Source organism: Vulpes lagopus, chromosome 11 (genome assembly GCF_018345385.1).
Source record: "Vulpes lagopus strain Blue_001 chromosome 11, ASM1834538v1, whole genome shotgun sequence".
NCBI lineage: Eukaryota > Metazoa > Chordata > Mammalia > Carnivora > Canidae > Vulpes > Vulpes lagopus.
In genome coordinates, this window is record NC_054834.1 from 46,459,859 (window position 1) to 46,481,675 (window position 21,817).

General features: G+C 36.8%; 1 protein-coding gene across 1 annotated transcript in view; it reads left to right on the forward strand.

Moving 5' to 3' along the window:
• Positions 1–214: 214 nt before the first annotated feature.
• Positions 215–21,817, forward strand: part of CFH (complement factor H) — a 77,710-nt gene continuing 56,107 nt past the window's right edge. Inside the window, exons 1-3 of the mRNA XM_041774229.1 lie at positions 215–418; positions 19,585–19,770; positions 20,107–20,212. Of these exons, the coding sequence (XP_041630163.1) occupies positions 361–418; positions 19,585–19,770; positions 20,107–20,212 (350 nt within the window). The 5' untranslated portion in view covers positions 215–360. The remainder of the gene's footprint in view (positions 419–19,584; positions 19,771–20,106; positions 20,213–21,817) is intronic.

Genomic DNA, 21,817 nt, shown 5'->3' on the forward strand with positions numbered 1-21,817 from the left:
ATGTATCTTTGCACATTCCAAGAATCTGAATGTGTTCCAGCGGAGAACATGCATGAGTTTATAAAAACAAATCAAAAGCAGGTCACAGCATTAACATTCAGTGGGAATGCAGGGAGAATCAGTTTCAAACACTAGCATTGCTGAGGCTTGTGGTTGATTTTTTTCTTTTATCTTGCAAAAGTTTCTGATGGGCGGAGCATCTAGCAGTCCCTTTAATTCCCCGAGTTGCAGTTGCGAGTTGCGTTTCAACTTCTTTTGAGCAAATGCTTTCCTGCACTACCCACATTTTTTTAGAGAAAGAGAAGTTGACATAGTGTGAGTGGTGTCAGCTATTAAATGTACTCCTAAAAGATCCTCAAAATGAGATTTCCAGGGGAGATCATTTGGCTTATATTGTGGACTGTTTGTGTTGCAGAAGGTAAGAGTAAAAAAAGGAAGACTTTTTCTATATTATAAAACATTTGCTAATATGCTTTTCACAGTGGTAATAGAAATTTGGTCTAGATAATGTGATTTCATTACTGTTCTGTAGCTTAGTGTGCCAGTAGCTTATGACATTGTTAAGTTTAAAAAAATGAAAGTAGCATATTTAAATGATGTGATTATTTATCATGGTTTTATTTAATGTAAAAATTCAAAAAATGTTTTAATAAATATTTTGAAAACTAATATATCATAGTAATTTTCCTTGAAATCATCATAATTTTGTTTTTGTTGTTTAGAATTTTCACCAAAATGCTTTGTGTAAAAGTATTAAGAAGCATAGGAACATACATAGAACTAGAACAGAAATTAGACAATAGAAGCCTTCAAATCATCCAATGATTGGATTTATTTCAGATATAGATGTTAACTCTCTCTAAAGAAAAATCCGTCTATCATTTACAACTGATATTGCCACGGCCTTAAAAGTCTTGTAGATAAGCAAACATTACTTGTATCATTAGAATGAAAATACCACATATATTTGAAAAAATTGAACATGGAATGTTTGTAACATGTAAGTTATTCAAAATGGGTTTTTTTCCTGTCGTTGTATTTGAGATATATTCTAGAAGAGCAGTCTTAGGAGTAGTGAATATGAATGTAGAAGCTTTTTTTCTGGTATCATCAATAAGACAATCCCTAGACATAATTAAATTTAATCCTAACACTACTTCTCAATAGATCAAAAAGTTTCTTTGGAGGAAATTTGGTTTCTAATTCACGATAGGTAACTAATTATATGATAATATTTCACTGACATTTTAAAGCCAAATCAGTTACCTATCATTCATAAACTTCTAAAACTTTTCACTAAGTCAACAAGTTTGGATTGAATGCTTACTTCATGTCAGCCTCTAAGCATTGAGAAATATTAGCAAACAATTTAAAAATCTGTCCTTGAGCATCTTCCAATGTGGAAAATAAAAGTACTTGTGTAGAAAATAAAAGTACTTATCTTTTTAATTATATCTTTTAGTCTTTTTTGTAAGGTTTATTCAAATGTGTTTAATTTTTTTCTATAACAGAGCTTTCTTTCAGTTTTACATTCTAGTACACTTGATTTTTAGCTTGGAAACTTTATATCCAGCCACCTTTTAAACTAGGTATTTAATCATTTCCCTGCACACAAAAATACTAGTTAGTATTCAAAAGTAAAATATTATTGTATTGGCAAAGAGTTCCAGAATCCTGTTAATGTTACCAGTTGTAGCAAATATCTTTTCTCTTTACATAGGTGTTTTTTTGTCTTTTCTTTAAAAGGAATACTTTCAGTGTCTCAATATTTACATGTGCTTTGCTGAGGCTTTATGTAGATATCATTTATCATGAAAGGAAGATTTATTTCTAGTTCATGTTCAAAACTCAAGAATTGAGGCCAAGTTTAATTAAACTGTTTAAGTGATTACAAAGTGGGATTTGAAATATTAAAATTGGATGCTACAAAGTGTGTAATAAAAATTAAATAATAGCAATTTAAACTTCTTACTTACGTAATTGATTCCAGCTGACTCATCTGTATTTTATATTTCATCAAAATGTGTTTAAATGTGATACCAGTTTCTGCTGATTGAATACTGATTTGAATGCTATCACAATCTGTTTTATTCAGCCACGCTTGACCTGTTAGCATTTCATAAATCGCCTCTGTCCTGTTTAAAGTAAACATTCATCAAAAAATAGTACTCACTACTAAAGAAGAATCATAGCTAATAGGAAGAATTTATTAGCCCAAGTTTCTTGGAGACCGACTAGTACCTTTGTAATGCAATGGGCTCTCTGCCTACCTACTGCCATTTGTATAGAAACTTTAGTTGCTTCCTTGTAAAACAGCATGGTTGCAGGAGTCACCACAGGCTGCTAAGAATCTACTCAGATTTACAGGACAAAGTTTAGAATAACAGTCCCTCAAACATACCACATACTCTTTGAAATTAGCCACAGTCCAGAAATTCCTGGCTGATAAATGTGAATAAATTAAAACCTACTGAAACATGTCCAAATACACACTGGCTGTTTTGTCTGGAGAGATATATGTGTTATCTAATTCTGGAGGTTTAAAGGGCAAAAAAGTTCTTTCAGGACTTAAAATATATTATAGATCAAAGCTGGAGAGATTCTCTTCTATCAGAAAGGGTAGGAAAAAAAATTTTTTAATATATTTCAAACACAAGATGGTTTCAAATTTGAGTTAGCCCTAAAATGGAAAAAATAATTGGTATTATAAATCATAAGAAATAATTACAACTTAATTATAAACACTCATAAGGGTATATATGAATGTAACACATAGTTATCTAATCCAGAAAACTTGAGGTAGTGATTTTTAATCCTAAATTCTGTGTTTTAATTCCAACATGATAAATAAGATTTCTCCTTCACCCTTCACCAAAACCCCACATTTTCAGAGATAGTTGTGGGGTATTTACCCACGTACTGTGATTTAAGGTTGTGCAATGACCCAATTGCCTTCGATTTCCTGCCTTCTTCAAAAATGTCTTACATGCTGATATCACCATATTCAATAAACCTTAAATTTATGTGGAATGACAAATACTCTGAATAAATACTTTAGAACAGTTAAATCTACTATTAGTCACTGTAATTTACTGTGAATTATTATATATCAATAACTTCTCTGTAGCAATTTTAGTGAGGAAAGGTAGAAATGAATGATAAGGGTGAAGAAGGAGACTAAGCAAATCTGGAAAGTGAGGTTTTTCTGCGGAGGGGAAGATCCGATGGGGAAGTGCACCAGTGAGTGCCAAGAGAAGGGTCAGAGCAGATGCCCGGAATGTCAGAGGAGAGGTATGCCAAAGCAGGCCTTGCTTATTTTAAGTGTAGTCATATCCGGAGAACACATGTGCTACTTTTTTGCCTGCATATAATGTTAAACCAGAACTGAATTATTAAGTATTGCTGAAATTATTCTTAGCTGGAAGTAAGTTCCAAATGACTCACAAATTAGTAGATTCTTCATTTTTGGCCTTTGATGGCTAGGGCTTCAGCCAAAGTCTATATCCATCCACTTTTCTTTGCTCAATCCCTACTTGTTCTACAGCCTTTGCACTTTTCCTTCTTCCCAACTATGCCTCCCTCTTTTCATCCGAAACGCCATCCCCCACCTGCCCACGTCTGTGAGACTCTTGCCAACCAATCTATCCTGTGCTCACAAAACCGATATGCACCTTACCCATTTCTTAACAACTTTAAATAGTTTGAGAATATGATACATAAAAAGGACATGAAATAACTGGGGAGAAAAAAGTGTTACATTTCAGCTTAAAATTAGGAGGAAACACTTATAAAAATGGCTCAGAGAAATTAAAGTAATAGAACAGAAAAAAAACATTAAAATAACAGAAGGAATGGGATAAAAGATATGATAGCACTTTTATTTGTTTTGGCATTTTAACTGAGAGCACCAAGTTTCTCGAACTTTGTTGACCAAAAGTGTAGTAGACAGAAAAGTGGTTATTGAGACGTTCACTTTTTCATAGGCTCCCAAAAGTTTTTTTTTGAACTAAATTAAAATGATTCCTGACTTCAAAATTATAACATAAATTCAAACTTAGGACACATGGACAAGATGTACAATGGAATTACAGGTACCAGAGTTTCTTGGGTTCATGAAACAGAGCTTTAAGATTACAAAACAGGGCAGCCCCGGTGGTGCAGCGGTTTAGCGCCGCCTGCAGCCCGAGGTGTGATCTGGAGACCCGGGATCGAGTCCTGCCTGCCTGGGGCTCCCCGTATGGAGCCTGCTTCTCCCTCTGCCTCTGTCTCTCTGTGTGTCTCTATGAATAAATAAATAAAAATATTTTTTTAAAAAAAGAAAATATGCTGTATCCCTTAAGGCCAACATGTGAAAAAAATTATTAAAAAAAAAGATTACTAAACATTTGTTCCCATGTCTTATCTTTTATATTTGCTACTGTCCACTACACTCTTTTCAGAGATTGCCTATAATCCGCAGATATAATGGAAAAACTCCAAGAGAGTTCCCTATTCATCCGTTCATTTCTTTGTTCATGCAATGATCATTTTTTGAGTGACTGTTACGAGCCATGCCCTATGACTAACATTTTCCAAAAGGCCATTTAGTGGGGAAAACAAAAGGAATGAGTGCTGTATTTTACCAACATGTTGTATTTTCTCATATAAAGTATTGTGATGGAGATAAGCAAAAGAGAGACCGTAGGATTATTTAGAGGAGGCAAGATACCCAAATAGAAATCAGAGGATGGAGTGGGATAGGGTTGAGGAGTTGATTTGTAAGAGGTGGAATGAAGAGAAAGAATTGGGTCAGGGTCTGGATGACATTTTGGGTAGGCTTTAAAAGTTGAATAGGAGTTAACCTAATAAGGATGACAGGGAGGAGGAGATTTTAAGACTGAGGAAGCATCAATTGGTATACAAAAGACTAACAGATCTGTAAAAATGGAGGGTTGAAAACAACTCCCACATTTCTAAATCTTCCATCAATTGCATTTCCACAAGTACTACAGGTGAAATTGGGTATAGTGTGTGTTTTTTCTTTTTCTTTTTTAATATTTATCCTCAAGATTGTCATGATAATTATTTAGATGCTAAATCATTCCTGCTACAGAGTTTTGGTTTTTTTAAAGATTTTATTTATTTATTCATGAGAGAGAGAGAGAGAGAGAGAGGCAGAGACACAGACAGAGGAAGAAGCAGGCTCTACGCAGGGAGCCCGATGTGGGACTGATCCCAGGACCCCAGGATCACGACCTGAGCGGAAGGCAGATGCTCAACCACTGAGCCACCCAGGTGCCCCCTGCTAGAGTTTTTAAAGGCACTCAATTAATGTCACCCTCTAACTAAGCTCCTTTTTATAGCAACCAGCCAATATATACTAACAATTTATTTTAAGCTACCATTTTCACTTGAACCGTAATAATATTTGGCATTAGGTATTAGCCATTCAAACACTATCCATTTCAAGAAACTCGATTTCAGTGAAATATTCAAACAGTATCCTCATAGTAACTTGTTTCCATCCTAACTATGGCATGATCATAGCTGATGTCTTATAGCTATTACCTGGTCTCCCATTTGCTTTTCATAATCCCGGAATTATCTTCATGGTCTTTACACTGTTAAAATTTCAAGAAAATATTTCATAATCATACTTTCAAATTTTAAAAATATAATTTTGTGTCTTTAAATGCTTTAATAATGCAATATAATCTCTATCTGTTCTTCCTAGAGTTATTTTTTAAAAACTTCACTTTGGGGCACCTGGGTGGCTCAGTCCGTTGAGTGACCACTTCAGGATTTTGGCTCAGGTCATTATCTTGGGGTCATGGGACCAAGCCCTGCATAGGGCTCCATTCAGCACAGTTGACTTGAGATTGTCCCCTCCCTCTGGCCCTCCCCCTGCTCCGGTGTGCACACCTGAGCTTGTGCATGCAAGCGCTTGCTCTATCTCTTTCCCAAAATAAATAAATGAATAAAATCTTTTTTAAAAATTAAAATAAAAAATAAAATTAAAACTTAATTGCAACTGATATTTTCTTTATAGGGGTGTATATATATTTATTATTTGCCAAATATCTTTAATTATTCTCATATTACTTGTAAAATACTCTGAATTTGTCTTGTTTTGAAAACTAATTGGGTCATGCACATATAGCTAGTATGCATATATATCAGTAAGAAGATAGAAAAGAAATTTAACATAAAATATCTACTTTTGCTGTTTCCATTTTGTCCATTTATTATTTCTAAATTGATTTGTAGTTTTGCTTTAAAATATATTCTAATATTTACTAAATTTAGAATTAGACTACCTAAAAGTAATATCTCTTGTTCTTTTTTTCCCAAAATAATTTTAGAAAAATAGAGTAATTGTATAAAGAGATCAACCTTAGTCTACCAAAACAATCTGGTACACATTTGATTAAGGTTTTCTCAAGTATATAATTTTATCATGATTTATTTCATTTGATTAAGAATACTTTTCAAATAACAGTTTATAGATATATTGACCTTGAAAACAAGTAATTAGCTCTGTGTTGTATGTTAATAATACCCTTTAAAATTCAAAATTGCAAAAATTAAGTAGATGATTATTAAATTATCAAGGATATTTATTTTTACCTTTAACCAAAATTTTGCAACTATGCCTCCCAAATAAAAGCAAAATGAATTCCATTCCTATTCAATAGCCAAATCCATTCACACTCTTATTTATGGACAGAATAATTTTAAATCACAAAATCAGACCAAGAGAATAAAAAGTTTACCCAGGTAGAATTTCATTTAAAAATCAAAAAAAGGGGATCCCTGGGTGGCTCAGCGGTTTAGCGCCTGCCTTCAGCCCAGGGCGTGATCCTGGAGTCTCTGGATGGAGTCCCGCATCAGGCTCCCTGCATGGAGCCTGCTTCTCCCTCTGCCTGTGTCTCTCTGTCTCTGTCTCTCTCTCTCCGTGTCTCTCATGAATAAATTAAAAAAAAAAAAATCTTTTAAAATTTTCAAAAAAAATTTAACTGGCATTCAAATGACACATATAATTCAAATATATAACTGCAGTTAGCGCTTCCTTTGGCCCGGGGTGTGATCCTGGAGACCCAGGTTCGAGTCCCACGCCTGCTTCTCCCTCTGCCTGTGTCTCTGCCTCTCTGTGTCTGTCATGAATAAATAAATAAATAAAATCTTTAAAAAAGAAAAAAAAGAAATTGAGAAGAGAGATGCTATTAAAAAAAAATCGTAACCTAAGTCTTAAAATGTTTGTATACTTTTGAAATACATTTACGTTACCTATTTACTAAACCCCTTGTCCTGTTTCTTCAAAAACTGCCAGTTTAATTCAAACAAATGTGGTTGCTCTACACACATGCCAACAGTTTGATTACCTGGGCTGAAATGTCTTTTTGTCTAATTAAAAATCTTTTTTAAGAATGTGGTTTAGCTGAGCTTGAACAGGTTTTTGTGAATTCAGACAGATAAAAGTCACATTGTTAAGATACACCTAATTCCTGTTAGAACACAAGATAGTGTATCATTTAAATGTTTTGAGAATGAGGTGAATTGATAATGCTCAGTGTGTTGAAGATTAGAACCAAAGTAGAGAGGAGGTGAATGTGAGGTAAGAGGATCTGAGTACTAATGAAATTGCTCCGTTCTGTAAAACAGAATGGGAGCCTACATTTTGATGGCAGGATAGATGAAATCCTTGTCAACATAAAAATAACTGTGAATTGTGAACTATGTTGTGAAGGAAGTAAAGTAGAGGCTGAATAAAAATCAAAGAGATGGAGTAGTGGGGTGCAGAGCCTTTAGCTGGGCTGGTCTTAAGTGGGTCATTTTGAGGAAATAATATTTGAGGAAAGCCTGAAAGATGGGACAAAAGCAACCACCAAAAGTCTCTGCTGCAAGTGTTCTAGGAGAGAAATAAACCAAGAGATCTAAAGGGAAAAAAAATACATTTGAGATGCTTGATAAAATATAAACAAACTAGGGTAGCTTTGGTGCAATGAGTACACAGTAGAGGTGACAAGATGCTATCAGAGAATGGCAAGAGCCAGAGAAGGGGTTCCAAGGGCGAGGTAAGGAGTTTGGAGTGTCTTAAGGTAAAGGGAAAGTCACTGAAGAATTTTAAGCACAGGAGTGGCAGGACCAATTTTGCCAAAATTCCTGTGGAGTCCTGTGGAGAATGGGAGGATGGAGGTATGGAGACTAGTTAGCAGGCTGTTTCACAGTCAAGGTGGCAAATGATAATAATCAGAACTGAGATTTTGGAAATGGTGGTAGAAAGATGGATAAATGGAGTAGGGAGTGGTGATACTGTTTTTGTACTGTCAAGAGATGCTATTTGTTTATGGAAAAAAGTACCAGAATTTTAAGAATTACTTGAAGTAAAAAGGGTAATCAATATGAGAATTCTTATTCCCTCTTACTCTCATTGAGATAGCTAATATACATACACGTGTATGTATATATGCATACATAGAGTAAATATACATACACAGTAAATATTATGAGAGGGTGGTAGGAAGATGATATCAAAGAGATACATCCCTGTCTTTTATACCTGGTTGTTAACAGTAATTAAATTTGAAAAAAATCAAGAATTAGAGGTATAAATGTATTATCTTGAATTAAAACCAAAAGGAAATGCATTTGCCTCAGGCTAGCCAATGGGCTGAATGTGCGTGTATTGATTAATGTTTTGTGGATGGATTATTGTGGATGGATTACTCTTTTGGTAGATTTGTTACCTTAAAAAAAATAATTTAGGGGCACTTGGGTAGCAGAGCCAGTTAAGCGCCTTGCTCTTGGTTTCAGATCAGGTCATGATCTCAGGGTCCTGAGATGAAGACTGTGTGGGGTTCTGTGCTCAGCACAGAGTCTTCCTCTGCTCCTCCCCAGCTGCGTACATTCTCTCTCAATCTCTTTCTCTCTCAAATACATTTTAAAAAAATTAATCATTATTTAAATTGAATGGATTAATTGATTTTAAAAAACCCTTTGTTACTCTTCTCTTGCATTAACTTAACAGGATAGGACCTAATTCTACCAGAATGTTAATACACTAGTGAAAAATAGTTCTGTACTCACTATATGGCGTTTACATTTGAAATTTAACTATTTTTCCAGTAATCTGAATGCCAAGAAGTGGATCTGAATTTCTTTAGTATATGTGCTGCCAAAGCGAGCACTGGATCTGAATTTCTAAGCTGAAAAACATACATATTAGCCTGTAATTAAGCATAAAATTTTCACATGAAAACATGAACATTAAATTTAAAAACTAATAACTACAAAAAAATCTGGCTTTTTTGTTGGGGTGGGAAATGCCAGGAGATGGGGTTTGTGTTGTTTAATGATAGGGCATTAGCACCATCTAGTGGATAAAAAGTATGTTTACTTAAATTCTAAAAAAATCAAAACTATACTGTGGAATCATTTATTAAAAGTTCCCTCACTGGGGATCCCTGGGTGGCTCAGTGGTTTAGCGCCACCTTCAGCCCAGAGAGTGATCCTGAAGACCCGGGATCTAGTCCCACATCGGGCTCCCTGCATGGAGCCTGCTTCTCCCCCTCTGCCTGTGTCTCTGCCTCTCTCTTTTTGTGTGTCTCTCATGAATAAATAAATAAAAATCTTTAAAAAAAATTCCCTCACAAATGTGCTAAAAACTTGCTTCAACTAAAACTTCAAAGAAAAGTTACTATATATTAAATCCCATTATTTACCACACAAAAATATAGCTTTATATGGAGCTTCTATGAAATGTAAGATGTTTTCCTGATGGATATGTTCCCTGATGGGATTCAGCTCAGTTGGTTATTTACTCTTTTTGCCTTTTATTTATTTTTTTATTATTTTTAAAGATTTTATTTATTTATTCACGAGAGACACACACAGAGAGAGAGAGGCAGAGACACAGGCAGAGGGAGAAGCAGGCTCCATGCAGGGACCCTGATGTGGGACTCGATCCTGGGACTCCAGGATCATGCCCTGAGCCAAAGGCAGATGCTCAACCACTGAGCCACTCAGGCATTCCTCTTTTTGCCTTTTAAAAAGAAATTCTAGAATGAAATGTTAAACCATTGTCATAAAACCAAGTAAAGAAAGAAGTTTGGTAATGAAAGTAATGCTAATAAATATGTATGGTGATAAGTATCTTTAAATTTGCCATTTTTAAAAGTAATGTGTTGATCTGCTAATGGAATCATTTTAAAGTTTTTATTTAAATTATAGTTAATTAACATATAGTGTAATATTATTTTCAAGAGTAAAATTCAGTGATTTATCATTTACATATAGAATTCCCCTGGGAAGCCATTTGGCTCTGGACTTTTGTTTGTTGGGAGATTTTTGATTACTGATTTCTTGGCTGGTTATCAGTCTGTCCAAGTTTTCTATTTCTTCCCATTTCAGTTTTGGTAGTTCATATATTTCTAGGAATATATCCATTTCTTCCAGATTGCCCAATTTGTTGGCATATAATTTTTCATAATACTCTCTTAAAATTGTTTGTGTTTCTACGATGTTGGTTGTGATCTCTTTCATTTGTGATTTTGTTTATTTGGATCTTTTCTCTATTCTTTTTGATAAGTCTGGCTAGAGATTTATCAGTTTTATTAAATATTTCAAAGAACCAGATCCTGATTTCATTATCTGTTCTTGTTTTGTTGGGTTTTGTTGTTGTTTCTATATCATTTATTTCTATTCTAATTTTTAGTATTTCCCTTCTTCCAAAGGCTTTCAGCTTTAGTCATTTGCTGTTCTTTTCCTAGGTCCTTTAGGTGAGGGTTGGGTTGCATATTTGAGATTATTCTTGCTTCTTAAAATAGTCCTTATTTGCTATATACTTTCCTCTTAGGATTCACTTTTGTTGCATCCCAAAAGTTTTGGACAGTCACGTTTTCATTATCATTTGTTTCCATGTATTTTTTTATGTCTTTTCTGGTTGACACATTCATTCTTTAGTAGGATTCTTTAACCTCCATGCATTTATGGTCTTTCCAATTTTTTTCTTATGGGTGACTTCAAGTTTCATAGTGTTATGTTCAGAAAATATGCATGATATGATCTCAATCTTTTTGTACTGACTGAGGCCTGATTTGTGACCAAGTATGTGATCTATTCTGGAGAACATTCCATGTGCATTCAAAAAGAATGTATATTCTGCTGCTTTAGGATGAAATGTTCTGAATATATCTGTGAAGTCCATCTACTCCAGTGTGTCATTCAAAGCCATTGTTTCCTTGTTGGTTTTTTGCTTAGGTGATCTGTCCATTGGTGTAACTGGAGTATTAAAGTCCCCCACTATTATTGTATTATTATCAATGAGCTCCTATATGTTTGTTATTCATTGTTTTATGTATTTGGGTGCCCCCAAGTGGGGGGCATAAATATTTACTACTATTAGATTTTCTTGTTGGATAGACCCCTTTATTACCATGTAGTGCTCTTCTTCATTTCTTCTTCCATGTCCTTGGAAAGGGGAGTTCGTGCCCACTGTTGTCTGGCAAGCCCTTGCAAAAGAGGGGAAAAGCTCCCCTCATGCATTCCAGGTGTCCCTCAGATCCCTGCCTTCACCTTGACTATGCCTGGGCCATCTGCCTGCCCAGCAGGGCAGTGCACCTGTGTTCTATCCCAGGCAGGCCAGCTGAGTTTTAGAACTCAAAACTTTAGGGACCTGGCATGGTGCAGAACCTGTGCTAGTCCGCTGGGGGAGGGTCTCACCATGCTGAGATGATGTGGGTTTGTCCCAGATAGGCAGTTGTGCCAAAGTGCAGGGGCATGGAGTTTGGGATAAAGTGCATTTAAAGAGCCTGTGCTTGAGTTAACTGCCCTCAGCAGATGTCTCTGGAAATGGTGCCTACCAGCTCTTTTTCCCCCTGGAGAGGCAATGCCACCTCTCCCAGATGTACTCCAAGAAGAGGGATCTGTCTCTCCCAGGGAGTCCCAGAGAATCTTCAGATTGCATCTTCTGCCTCCTCCCCCCCCCCCCCACCCAGGCTATCTGCCCTCCTCCACAGGAACACCACAGTGCCCCGAAGGCTCCTCACTGACATTGGCACAGACTTGAAAAACTCTAGTCTTTGAGCCCAACTTGTTGTAAAAACTTGCAAAAATCAGCCCCTCTCATTTTCCCAGTCAATGTCTTTGGGGAAGTGTTTTCCCTCTGTGACCCCCTCTGCTCCCCTCTCTCTCTCTCTCATTTCCTCTCTCTTTCTCTAGCCTCTCTCCATGACCACGGCTCCCCTCTACAGCCCCTGTGATCTATTTCTCCCCCAAATCACATTCCTGTGATTCCTCTGCCCTTCACAATTTGACTCCTTCTCTTCTCTAGTTGCGCAGTTTGTTCTATCAGTCCTCAGATGGATTTTGTGGGTGTTCAGAATGATTTGACATGTATCTAGCTGTGTTTAAGGAATGAAGCAAGCCTAGGGTCTTCCTATTACCCTGCCATCTTACCTCCTCCTGTAGTCATTTTAATATCAAGGGTAGTTATACCTAAATAAAGCAGCAGGCAGTATTAAAAATATTAGCAGCTATAATCAGTAGGCAAAAGCTTCATATTAACATCCTGTGATCTCTTTATATGTCATTTAGTTAATTTTTTTACAGAATAAGAATCATACTGTATAAGCAGATTGTTACTTTATTACATTTATTGTGAAATAGAATATGTAAGAGTGAATAAAGTATGAATATACAGTATTAAAGATATAAGTCACTCATGTCAACAAGTAAAATGTTCCCAGCATCCCAGAAAATCCCAGTGGGTTTCTATTATGTCAATACCCCTACCTTTCCTCTGGAAGAAAATGTTATCTTCATGGTTCTAGTAATTACATTTTTGCCCTTTTTTAATAGCTTCACAGCCTCTGTACACATCTCTAATATATATGTTTGTTCTTGAATTTTATATAGCTGAAATCACTCTAAAATATCAATATGCGGGCATCCCCGGTGGCGCAGCGGTTTAGCACCGCCTGCAGCCCAGGCCTTGATCCTGGAGACTCGGGATCGAGTCCCACGTCGGGCTCCCAGCATGGAGCCTGCTTCTCCCTCTGTCTCTCTCTCTCTCTCTCTCTGTCTCTAATAAATAAATAAAATATTTAAAAGATATATTTTAAAAAGATTTATTGTTGTGCCCAAGATCGCGAATCCGAGAAACCGCCAAGGAGCAGACACCGATGCAAACACACGAGGGTTTATTTACAAGCTGGAGCCTGGGACCAAGTGCACCCGACACAGCGGAGCAGGGACTTGGACCCCGAGACTAAGAGGCTTAGCAACTTTATAGGGGCCAGTGGCCAATGGGATACGCAGAAAGTTGCACCGTCACGCTGGTCCGCGGAGCCGGATTTCCGATTAGGGTGTGTCCTGGTCTTTGATTAGGGCGGGGCGGTGCCCTAAGTAATAAGCAGGTCAGCCCAAGGCGGGTGCAGCCCAAAGTAGAGTCAGTCCTGCTCTGCTTGTCCAGGAGTAGGGGATTCTGTTAAATTTCCTGGGTCCCACATTTATTGGGGTACCTGGGTGGCTCAGCGGTTGAGCATCTGCCTCTGGCTCAGGGTGTGATCCTGGAGTCCCGGGATCTAGCCCCACATCAGGTTCCCTGCATGGAGTCTGCTTCTCCCTCTGCCTACATCTCTGCCTCTCTCACTGTGTCTCGCAAGAATAAATAAATAAAATATTTTTATTTTTTTAATTAATTAATTTATTTTTTTAATTTATGATAGTCACAGAGAGAGAGAGGCAGAGACATAGGCAGAGGGAGAAGCAGGCTCCATGCACCGGGAGCCCGATGTGGGATTTGATCCCGGGTCTCCAGGATCGCGCCCTGGGCCAAAGGCAGGCGCCAAACCGCTGCGCCACCCAGGGATCCCTATTTTTTTTAATTTATGATAGTCACACAGAGAGAGAGAGAGAGAGAGAGAGGCAGAGATACAGGCAGAGGGAGAGGCAGGCTCCATGCACTGGGAGCCCGACGCGGGACTCAATCCCGGGTCTCCAGGATCGCGCCTGGGCCAAAGGCAGGCACCAAACCGCTGCGCCACCCAGGGATCCCCAATAAAATATTTTTAAAAATAAAAAGATTTATTTATTTGTTCATTCATTCATTCATGAGAGACACAGAGAGAGAGAAATTGAGGCCGAGACACAGGCAGAGGGAGAAGCAGGCTCCATGTAGGGATCCCAACGTGGGACTCCATCCCGGGACTCCAGGACCGCGCGGTAGACAGAAGGCAGGCACTAAACCGCTGAGCCACCCAGGGATCCCCATACTTCTGTTATATCTTGAAGACATATTATTAGGTTTATGTACATAGAATGTTGGTAAGTGTATAACAGTCAACTATTCAAAAAAAAAGGAAAAGAGTCTTGACTTGTAGAATTCGCTAATACCCATGTTGTAAATACTCATTTTCAATTTCAAGTTACCAATGTGACATCACTAAATACTGTGTTGAGAAGAGGTGTTTATAGTTATCTCCTGTGAGTTGGTATGAGACAACTCCAGCAATCATTCTAAATGTTCATACACACTTAGAATTATTACATCTTTCTGTTCAAGTAGTTCTTTTACTATTGTGAAATGGCCCTCATTTATCTAGCAATACTTTCTGCCTTAAATTATTATTTGCCTGATATTAATATAGAAGCCCTATCTTTTTATTTATTTATGCATAAGAGACATAAAGAGAGAGAGAGGCAGAGACACAGGCAGAGGGAGAAGCAGGCTCCATGCAGGGAGCCTGAGGTGAGACTTGATCCTGGGTCTCCAGGATCACGCCCTGGGCTGAAGGCGGCGCTAAACTGCTGAGCCACCGGGGCTGCCCTTGGCTAATATTTTCATAGTGTATTAGCTTTTATCATTTACTTTCAACTTATCTGTCCCTTTTTTTAAAAAAAAAGATTTATTTCTTTATTTGAGAGAAAGAGAGAGCATAAGCAAGGGAAGGGGCAGAAGGAGAGAATATCCAAGCAGACTCCTGTTGAGCAGAGAGCCCAAAAGGGGCTACGTCCCACGAGCCATGAGATCCTGAATCCCAAGAGTTAGATGCTTAACGGACTGAGCGACCCAGGTGCCCCAGTCCCATTTTATCAAAAGTAATCAGCATACATCAGTTTTATTTTCTGTTTTTCTCCAGTCTGTGTTGATATTTTAATTGGTGTGGTGAATCTATTTACATAAATGTAAATTGTAATTACTGATTACCAACAGTTGGACGCTTAACCGACTGAGCCATCCGGGTGCCCCATTTTCTTTCTTTTTTTTTTTTTTTAATTTGAGGTTTTATTTTTAAGTAATCTCTACATCTAGTGTGGGGCTCAAACTTATAACCCTGAGATTCAGAGTCACATACTCCACCAACTGAGCCAGCAAGGTGCCCCAATGAGCCAGTTTTCTACATTAACTAATCCTTGAAAACTTTGAGAATTAAAGTTAATGTCCCATTTTATAGGCAAGGAAATAGACTGATGCTGTGTGACTTGCTCAAGGTTGTACAACTAGTATGTGGTAGAGATGGGATGTAAATCGGAACTTGCCTGGCTCCAAAGCATTTCTTTTTTCCATCTCTCTGTGGGTCTTATAATGTTCCCATTACTGAAGCACTGTCGGTTTCTGTAATAGTATCTTGTTATGTGGCATTAAAGTATTCAGAACCTCCAACAAAAAAAAGCTCAAGTCTAACATATTGCTATTTATTTTTTTGTGTCATGTTTTCTTTGTTCTTCTATTCCTCCTTTCTTGCTTTGGTAAAATATTAATCAAATAGGGGCACCTGGGTGGCTGAGTGGTTGAGAGTCTGCCTTTGGCTCAGGTCATGATCCTGAGGTCCTGGGATCAAGTCCTGCATCAGGCTCCCTGCATGGAGCCTGCTTCTCCCTCTGCCTGTGCCTGTGCCTCTCTCTCTCTCTCTCTCTGTCTCTCTCATTCTGTCTCTCATGGTTAAATAAAATAAAATCTTTAAAAATATATATATTAATCAAATATTCTTTACTACCTCACTGTATCATTTGTATAGGATATTTATCTCCTAATATTAAGGTTTTATAATAAGCATACCCAAATTATTATAGTCTACCCTTAATCAATACTTTCACTACATTCTAGGCTATGTAACATTAAAACAGTTTAATTTCATTTGTTATTGCTTGACATTATTATTATTATTTATTTTATTTTACTTATTCCTGAATTTTTTGCAAGCACTTTAAGACATTGTTATTGGGCAGCCCGGGTGGCTCAGCAGTTTAGCGCCCCCTTCAGCCTGGGGTGAGATCCTGGAGACCCTGACCGAGTCCCATGTCAGGCTCCCTGCACAGAGCCTGCTTCTCCCTCTGCCTGTGTCTCTGCCTCTCTCTCATTCTCTCTCTCTCTCTGTCATGAATAAACAAATAAATCTTTAAAAAATAATAAAAATAAGACATTGTTATTGATTTTAAGTTAATGGTCTTTTTAAAATTCTGCTAATATACACACAACACATTATTTATTATTTTTCAGTAGTCTTTTAATTAACCTGTAAATTTATTTTCTTCAGTTCTGCTCATTTAACATTACCCTTTTTTGTTTATATATGGGATCATTTTCCTTCAGCCTCAAGAGCTTTAGTGGGGCTTCTGTAGGATCAGTCTGCTATTATGGAATTCTCTCGGCTTTTGGTTTGTTTGAAAATGTTTTCTATTCTCCTTCATTTTGCATTATGTTTTCCCTGGGTTCAGAGTTGTCGCCATTTATTTTTCAGCACTTTAGAAATGCCAGCACACTCAGTGGTCTAGCGCCGCCTTCAGCCCCGGGTGTGATCCTGGAGACCCGGAATCAAGTCCCACCTCGGGCTCCCTGCATGGAGCCTGCTTCTCCCTCTGCCTGTGTCTCTGCCTCTCTTTCTCTCTGTGTGTGTCTCATGAATAAATACATAAAATCTTAAAGAAAAAAAAAGATGCCAGCACATTGTCTTCATCCCTCAGTTGTTACTGTTACAGACATAGGTGTTATTTTTATTGTTCTCCTAAAAGAAATATGTTCTTTTCTCTGTTTTAAAGATTTTGCCTTTTTGGTTTTCAGCAAAGCCTCAGTCTAGTTTTTCTTTGTATTTACTCTTGGTGTTTTTGTTTTGTTTTTTGAGCTTTTGAATGGAGAATTGATATTTTTTTCATCAATTTTGGATACATTTGAGCTATTCTTTCTTCAAATACTTCTGTCTTTTCTCTTTGTTAGTTTTGGAACTTTAATTAAACATACAATATCACTTGACTCTGCTCCACACATTTCCTGTAGTCTTTTTTATTTGCTGTTGGTATTTTCTACATTTATCTTTCTGCATTCATTTTGGATATTTCTACATCAGTCTTCTTCAGATTTAATATGTTTCTATTCTGCTGTGTTTGTTTGGCTCTTAAGACCATCCAATGCATCCTTATTTAAGACATTTATTTTGTAATTTTAGTATAACACATGATTATTTCTTTAGGATATCTTTGTCTTTTTACTCATTTTATCTATTAAAAACAGCTGTTTTAAAGACCTTGACTCTAACTCCAACATCTGGATCTGAGTGTCTGCTTCTATGAGCCATTTATATTTGTTTCATTTTTTGATCATTTTTTTTGCTTCTTTATGTGTTTAATTTTTTTATCCAAAGCCATATATTTCATATGAAATGTAATGATAGGGTTTATATTATTTACCTCCCATTGACTAGTGTTTGCTGTTTCTTGATCTAACGAAGAAGCAAACTCAGATGGGACTGGGTTGCCCTTCTATTTTGAGTCAGTCTACTTCTGGTTTCAAAAGTTTCAAATAGAGACCTTCTGGGCTTTTTATCAAGAACCTGATTGCTGTCTTCTTCCTCCATCCCAGAATGCTCTGAGAGATTTATCCTGCTTCTCTGGTTTTTTGACCTCTGCTTTTAAATCTCACCCTGAGTGACTTTCAAATATGGCACTGTCTTGATGAGGACATGTATATTTGAAGCAGGATCTTTTTCTTGTTGGAATTTTTACTATGAGACTCTGGGAACTTTCACTCTACTCTTAAGAAACTACTTAGGCTCCAGCAGAGCACCCTCATCCTTCAGGGTTTCAAATTTTTTCATGTTAGGCATACCTCCAAAAGTTTGTCTATTTCTTCTTTTCCTCATTAACATTCCTCCATTCAGGCAAAGCCTGATCTTCAATCCCTACCTAGAGTTGGCAAAGGTACTACCAAGTAAGAAATGGCCAAAAACAATGTTTGCATAAAACAGGCCCTTCCTGTTTAGTTCATTTAGTCCTTTCTCTTCTCACAATTTCCAGTTCCTTTTAATACACACACACACACACACACACACACACACACACACACACACGTTTGTTGTTCCAATTTGCAGTAGGAATGTATTTCTGTTCCAACTTATTCCACTGTATTTGGAATGTTCCCACTCAGGTTTGTATCGTCTTGCCATGCTTTATTTTTTTAAAGAGAATTTATCTACTTATAATTCATATTATATCTCTCTTTAATTACTTATTCAATAACTAAGTTCCCTAGTCGAGTGGAAAAGAAATACTTGAGAACAGGTACCTTGTCTCTTTTAAAATTTATTGTTTTTTTCTTCAGAACTTAGAATAGTGCCTCGTAAGTATTTTCCAAATCAATGAATGAATAGTAGAATGCAGTGCAGCAGTTAAGAGTAATATATTATCAGGACTCCTGGATGACTCAGTGGTGAGTGTCTGCCCTTGGCTCAGAGGGAGATCCTGGTCCAGAGATCGAGTCCCATATCAAGCTCTCTGTGAGGAGCCTGTTTCTCCTTCTTTCTATGTCTCTCCCTCTGTGTGTGGGGGTGTCTCAAGAATAAAAAAATAAAATATTTTTTAAAAAAGAAGAATGTAGGGATGCCTGGGTGGCTCAGAGGTTAAGCGTCTGCCTTTGGCCCAGGGCCTGATCCTGGAGTCCTGGGATCGAGTCCCATATCGGGCTCCCTGCATGGAGCCTGCTTCTTTCTCTGCCTATGTCTCTGCCTCTCTCTGTGTGTGTGTCTCTCCTGAATAAATAAATAAAATCTTTTTTTTTTTTTAAAGAAGAGTATAATACCTTACCCATACTTCCAGTCTAAGAGGTGAGGGGTAGCAAATGTTCCCTCATGTTCATTTTTTTCCCTCATGTTCATTTTTAAACCTTCCATTGGTACCTAAATTTCAGCTGGCAGATTTTGCCAATAATCTCACCATTGATGACTTTTGTGTATTGTTGTCCTTGCATCCCCAAAGGATAAGTCACTTCTAGCTTTCTACACTGGATGCCTCTATTGCTCCATAATCTTCATGAAGTGGTATGCATTTGTAGCTTCTCAGTTTATTTTTACATCTAATGTAGTGATAAAATAATAAATTCAATCATTATCTTGATTAAAAAAGAATAATAAAGAAATTATTTTTGTGGAAAACTTTTTACAAAATTTTTGTAGATTCAGTTTCTGTAAGGTAAAAATTATATTTTATATATTTTAAGGCATACTTTTGGAGGGACCTGTAACAGCATAGTATTTTTAAAAACAAAAATAACCTAAATATATTATAAATTTAAATAAGCACTTTACACACTTACTTCGTTTTTATTGTTCATAGATTGTAAAGAACCTCCTCCAAGAAAAGAAACTCAAGTTTTGTCAGGTGCCTGGCCTCAACAAACATATACAGAGGGTACTCAAGCTACATATAAATGCCGACCTGGATTTAGAACTCTTGGAGCTATTATAATGGAATGCAAGAATGGAGAATGGGTGGCTCTTAATCCATCAAGGATATGTCAGAGTAAGTAATTCGTATGTTGTGAAATTTGTGAAAACTTTAGTTGTGAAATGCTGTTTGATATTGTACTGATTTTAGCTGAATTATATGACAACTGTCATTTAAATACAAAATCACATACTATCATTATTCTTAATAAGGAGTTTAATCTTCTAAAATTAAAAAAAAACCCTACTATACAGATAAGTTTAATTATAAAATAATAACTGCCATTGTTCACTTTTGTACGTCTTCATTCATGTCCTCTGATATAACATCAAATATCATTTTCCTCAAACTCTTACATAAAATGTGTTTCCTGTGATACATTCTAATATTATGTTATTTTTTTCATTTTAGGAAGGCCTTGTGGACATCCTGGAGATGCTTCTTTTGGTTCTTTTCATCTTGAAAGAGGAAATAAGTTTGAATATGGTGCAAAGGTTGTTTATACATGTAATGAGGGGTATGTAGTCAATATAAAAAGAAGTTTAGGGACACCTGGGTGGCTCAGCAGTTGAGGGTCTGCCTTTAGCTCAGGGCATGATCCTGGAGTTCTGGGATCAGGTCCCACACTGGGGTCTCTGCAGGGAGCCTGCTTCTCCCTCTGCCTGTGTCTCTGCCTCTCTCTCTCTCTCTCTCTCTGTGCGACTATCATAAATAAAAAAAATAAAAATAAAAATAAAAATAAAAAAATCCAAGTAAAATCTTTAAAAAAAAAAAAGAAGTTTATAATTGGGAGAGTTGTAATTTAGGTAATAAATATGAACGGTACTAACTAGCATTCTTGAGGTTACTTTATTTTTCTATGAGCTATTTATATTTTTTTTATTTAAATTCAAGTTGCCAGCATATAGCATAACACCCAGTGCTCTGTGAGGATTTTTCTAAGTACAAGTACCAGAAAAATTAAACCATAATGGAAATGATTATATTTGGATACCATATTATCTAAACACTGAAAAATTAAAATGAATTATATTTACTGTGGTAGAGTGTAGCTATAGGAGGGCTGGAAAATAGTATACATATAAATAAGGGCTATTCCAACAAGTCCTGACTACATTCTATTACATGCAGAGTATATAGGACAGTGGGAATGGTAACAAAATCAGATTGCATGGCACCTCCTTTGGTAAAAGCTTATAAAATTTAGGAGAAACAAATATTTTACACTGAAATAATAATAACTATCATCCTTTAAGTTTCCATGGTATGCAAATTATTATCACATGGACCAAAAATGCTACTACATTCATCATCATTGATTCTTTGTTCTTTAGCCACCTACTAGATTTTCATAGCTAATCTTAATACTATGATACCTCCTCAGTGACATTTATTCCTATTATTCTCAGCCAGGTAAAAAAACTGTTTTGTTTTGTTTTTTTAAGATTTTATTTATTTATTCATGAGAGAGAGAGAGAGAGGCAGAGACACAGGCAGAGGGAGAAGCAGGCTCCATGCAGGGAGCTTGACGTGGGACTCGATCCTTGGTCTCCAGGATCAGGCCCTGGGCTGAAGGCGGCGCTAAACCACTGAGCCACCCAGGCTGCCCCAAAAAAATTGTTTTGAAGAAAGTTTCATATCTGAGAAAACCAATATCATTACAATTTTATACTTCATAAGTATAAATAGGATCAAAAAATTACAAATTGGGAGCACCTAAGTGGGTGGCTAAGTGGGCGAAGCATCTGCCTTAGGCTCAGGTCATGATCCCAGGGTCCTGGGATGGAGCCTCATGTTGGGCTCGCTGCTCAGCAGGGAGTCTGCTTCTCCCCTCTCTACTTCTCTCTGTCTTTCTCTTCTCACTTGCTTTCTATCTCTCTTTCTCAAGTAAATAAATAAATAATCTTTTAAAAAAATAAATTACAAATTGATTCTTATTATTCTTTTTTCATTTATTTCTTGATTTTAAGCAATAAAATATATTTTAAAGCTTAAGCTTTGGATAAACCTGCATCCCAAAACTCCACCACTCCATAACTATTATCATTTTAACAATTCTTCACTCTCATTTCCTCAATTATAAAAACAGAAACATAGCAGGTGCATCATAGAATTGGTGGAA